This window comes from Phytophthora infestans, genomic scaffold (genome assembly GCF_000142945.1).
Source record: "Phytophthora infestans T30-4 supercont1.178 genomic scaffold, whole genome shotgun sequence".
Taxonomy (NCBI): Eukaryota; Oomycota; class Peronosporomycetes; order Peronosporales; family Peronosporaceae; genus Phytophthora; species Phytophthora infestans.
The window spans coordinates 120,230-122,833 of NW_003303581.1; the positions used below are offsets into that span (position 1 = coordinate 120,230).

Here is a 2,604-nt window from a genome sequence, read left to right on the forward strand (position 1 = left end):
TTAAGAGCTGAATATGACAAGCTGAAAGAGAGCCTTGAATAGGCAATGATAATCCTTCAATTATCAAACAGCTTAAGAGTCTCTCAGTGGATATGTACAGCACCGTCTAATTTCGGATTCTGAGTTTAAGGAAATTATCACGCGACTACAATAACCATGTTCTTTTTCAATCCCCGAATTATTTCCAGCTCAGGCGGTAGATATGGCGACAACGCTGATTTCAACGTCGCAGAGCTAAAAGCCATCATGAAAAATTTAATCATCCATGACCGCCCTTAAAAGACCCAGGCAGCTGTTTGAACAACGGATCTTGACAAGACGCTCAAGAAAACGGATGCGTCAACCCAGACGGAAGGAGGAAAAGTATGGGCATACTCAACTAAAAAAAATCGAAGTCTGTAAAGACGTTTGCTATCTAAGCAATACCAGATCTAACAGCTTTATTCGCCATTCCGCGATATATACTAATTTTTTTCTCTCCAACATGTATTTCCATGACAGCATCTTCCCCCGTCTTCGCATCTCTGATAGGAACGAGTGCACTATCTCCGAGAGCTACGATCTGATCAGCGCGCATGAATGTGGAAGCAATTGCCTGAGTAGGTTCATCAGCAGTTAAATTCGATTTAAGATCTTTGCTTGGTACGCAACCCATTTCTTGTATATTATTACCAAAGAAACTTCTTAGCATAGAAATCCGCTGATGGTTCTGGGTAATCAACTTTGTGTCTAAGGTAGTATCAATGACGTCTCTCCTCATCATTATGATCAAGATGACTAAAAGCCTTCAGAGGCGTTTGATCCCGATATTGGGCGTATCCACGAGTCCCGAAATTAACCTTGCGCAACTTTCCCGTATTAAGACGTACCCATACTCGATACTTCTTGTTCTTCAAAGGGCTTAACTCCAAGCGCTCAATCCTCATGACTCTATATTAGCCAAACGATCTTTTAATCTATCTATCTCACCCAAAAGATGCTGAATCATCTTCATATTATAAGCCGATATTCGACTGTAATCAACGTTGAGCTGTTGCTTAGCTGGTTCAAGGCTTGGGTCTTCTCCCCCTTCAATATCATCTCTGTTAAAGATCCATATCAAATCAGTTAGATGGGCTGAGACCAAATCCTGAGCTATGAGACCGATTTCTTGTCCAGGCTTGTTTTCCGACTCGATCCAGTCATAGAGCTTGACCTCACAGCTATCGTAGAGCCGCTTCACACGATCAATTGGGCATGATTGAATATTCTTTTTAAGGCGTCGATCCGACGTCATCGCCATGGCTGTACAGGCAATGTATCCTCCGAATATACCCGCTACTGAATATGTGTTCGGGCCAAAAGCGGATTCTGTAGCTCCACTATCTGTTCTGAGGCGATACACTGTCGTTCCGCCTGCTCCAAATACAAAACTGTTGCTGCCAGGGACGTGCAGCGGAGCCGAAGGACTTGTAGTACCAAGACCAAGACGACCTGTGGTAGTTAGAATCATCGACGTCGAGTTATTGACCCCAAATTTGAGGTCGTTGTTTGTGATGTTCCCGATCCATGACGCGTTCGCTGTGGTTGATCGATTGCCATTATGGACTTGGATCTGGAATTGAACAGGAGTCGTATTCGACCCGGTTAGAGTCATCATTCGTGTGTAAGAACCATCAAGAAAGTCCAATCCACTACCAGTAATCGAGAATATTCATTCGTTGCTGTAGAGTTGATCCCAAGCTCTGTCAGCGATCCTACTGTTGTTATAGCTGATTGGTTTCCATACGCTAAAAACCCATTGATAACGCCGAAGCAGCTGATATTTCCACTCGTTGACAGATTATTGAGCGAGAGGGAAGTCGGAATAGATGTTAAAAAGCTTGATAGGTCATAATACGTCGAGTCCTGGCGCAAGTTCGTGCAGGTCAGAGTAGTAGCCGCTACCGAACTTAGGCCTCCGATATTCGAGCTTGAGTCGCATAATAGGAGTTTATTGTGGGTTGCGGTACCAAAACTAACTCCGTTTATGTATTCAAAAAGGCCCAAATCGTATATAGTCCCGTTCTGGCGATATTCTCGACAATCGATGTAGCTTGAAGTGCCTGTTATCGATATCGAGTGCGATGACCCACTGAACGATAAATTTCCACCGATCGTAAGACCTGATTAAGAGCCGAGAGACGTTATATCTGGTTAGGATCCGGTTTGTAGCGTTCCAGTAATAGTAAAAGCTCCAAAGCTATTAATTCCGCTGATATTGCCGGACGAATCGAGAATCAAAGTTTTGCTGTACGAAGCAGTTCCCGCTATTACTCCGCTAAGGTAGCCCATCCTGTAATCATCCTTGCTCAAATATAGTGTCTGCGCATAATCGTATGTTAGATAACCACTCGAGTCTAACGAAAGATAGAATGAAGGATTATAAATGGATGATTGAAATGTAGGCTGTGGATGTGAAAAACCGGAACTCATTTTGTTTAATCCTATATAGATCAAACGATTTTAGTCATGAATGCTATTCCTGACTTTGGGGCTTCGATTCCAAATTTTTTTAAGTCTGCTTCGATGGGTGATATCCCCGCATTGGATATGAAAGATGCCGCTCACTGACAGCTGCAAATG

At 43.2% G+C, this 2,604-nt stretch overlaps 2 protein-coding genes across 2 annotated transcripts; both read right to left on the reverse strand.

Annotated features, from left to right (window-relative positions):
• Positions 1 to 1,134: 1,134 nt before the first annotated feature.
• PITG_20644 (uncharacterized protein) lies at positions 1,135 to 1,492 on the reverse strand (the record flags this gene model as incomplete). The annotated part of the gene is made up of 2 exons (XM_002895430.1): positions 1,135 to 1,149; positions 1,196 to 1,492. 2 exons carry the CDS (start codon positions 1,490 to 1,492, stop codon positions 1,135 to 1,137), a joined length of 312 nt encoding a protein of 103 aa, XP_002895476.1.
• Positions 1,493 to 1,502: 10 nt separating this feature from the next.
• PITG_20645 (uncharacterized protein) lies at positions 1,503 to 2,313 on the reverse strand (the record flags this gene model as incomplete). Its single annotated transcript, XM_002895431.1, has 5 exons — positions 1,503 to 1,560; positions 1,623 to 1,673; positions 1,769 to 2,074; positions 2,115 to 2,144; positions 2,249 to 2,313. The coding sequence occupies 5 exons, from the start codon at positions 2,311 to 2,313 to the stop codon at positions 1,503 to 1,505; spliced, it is 510 nt and encodes a 169-aa protein (XP_002895477.1).
• Positions 2,314 to 2,604: the final 291 nt, after the last annotated feature.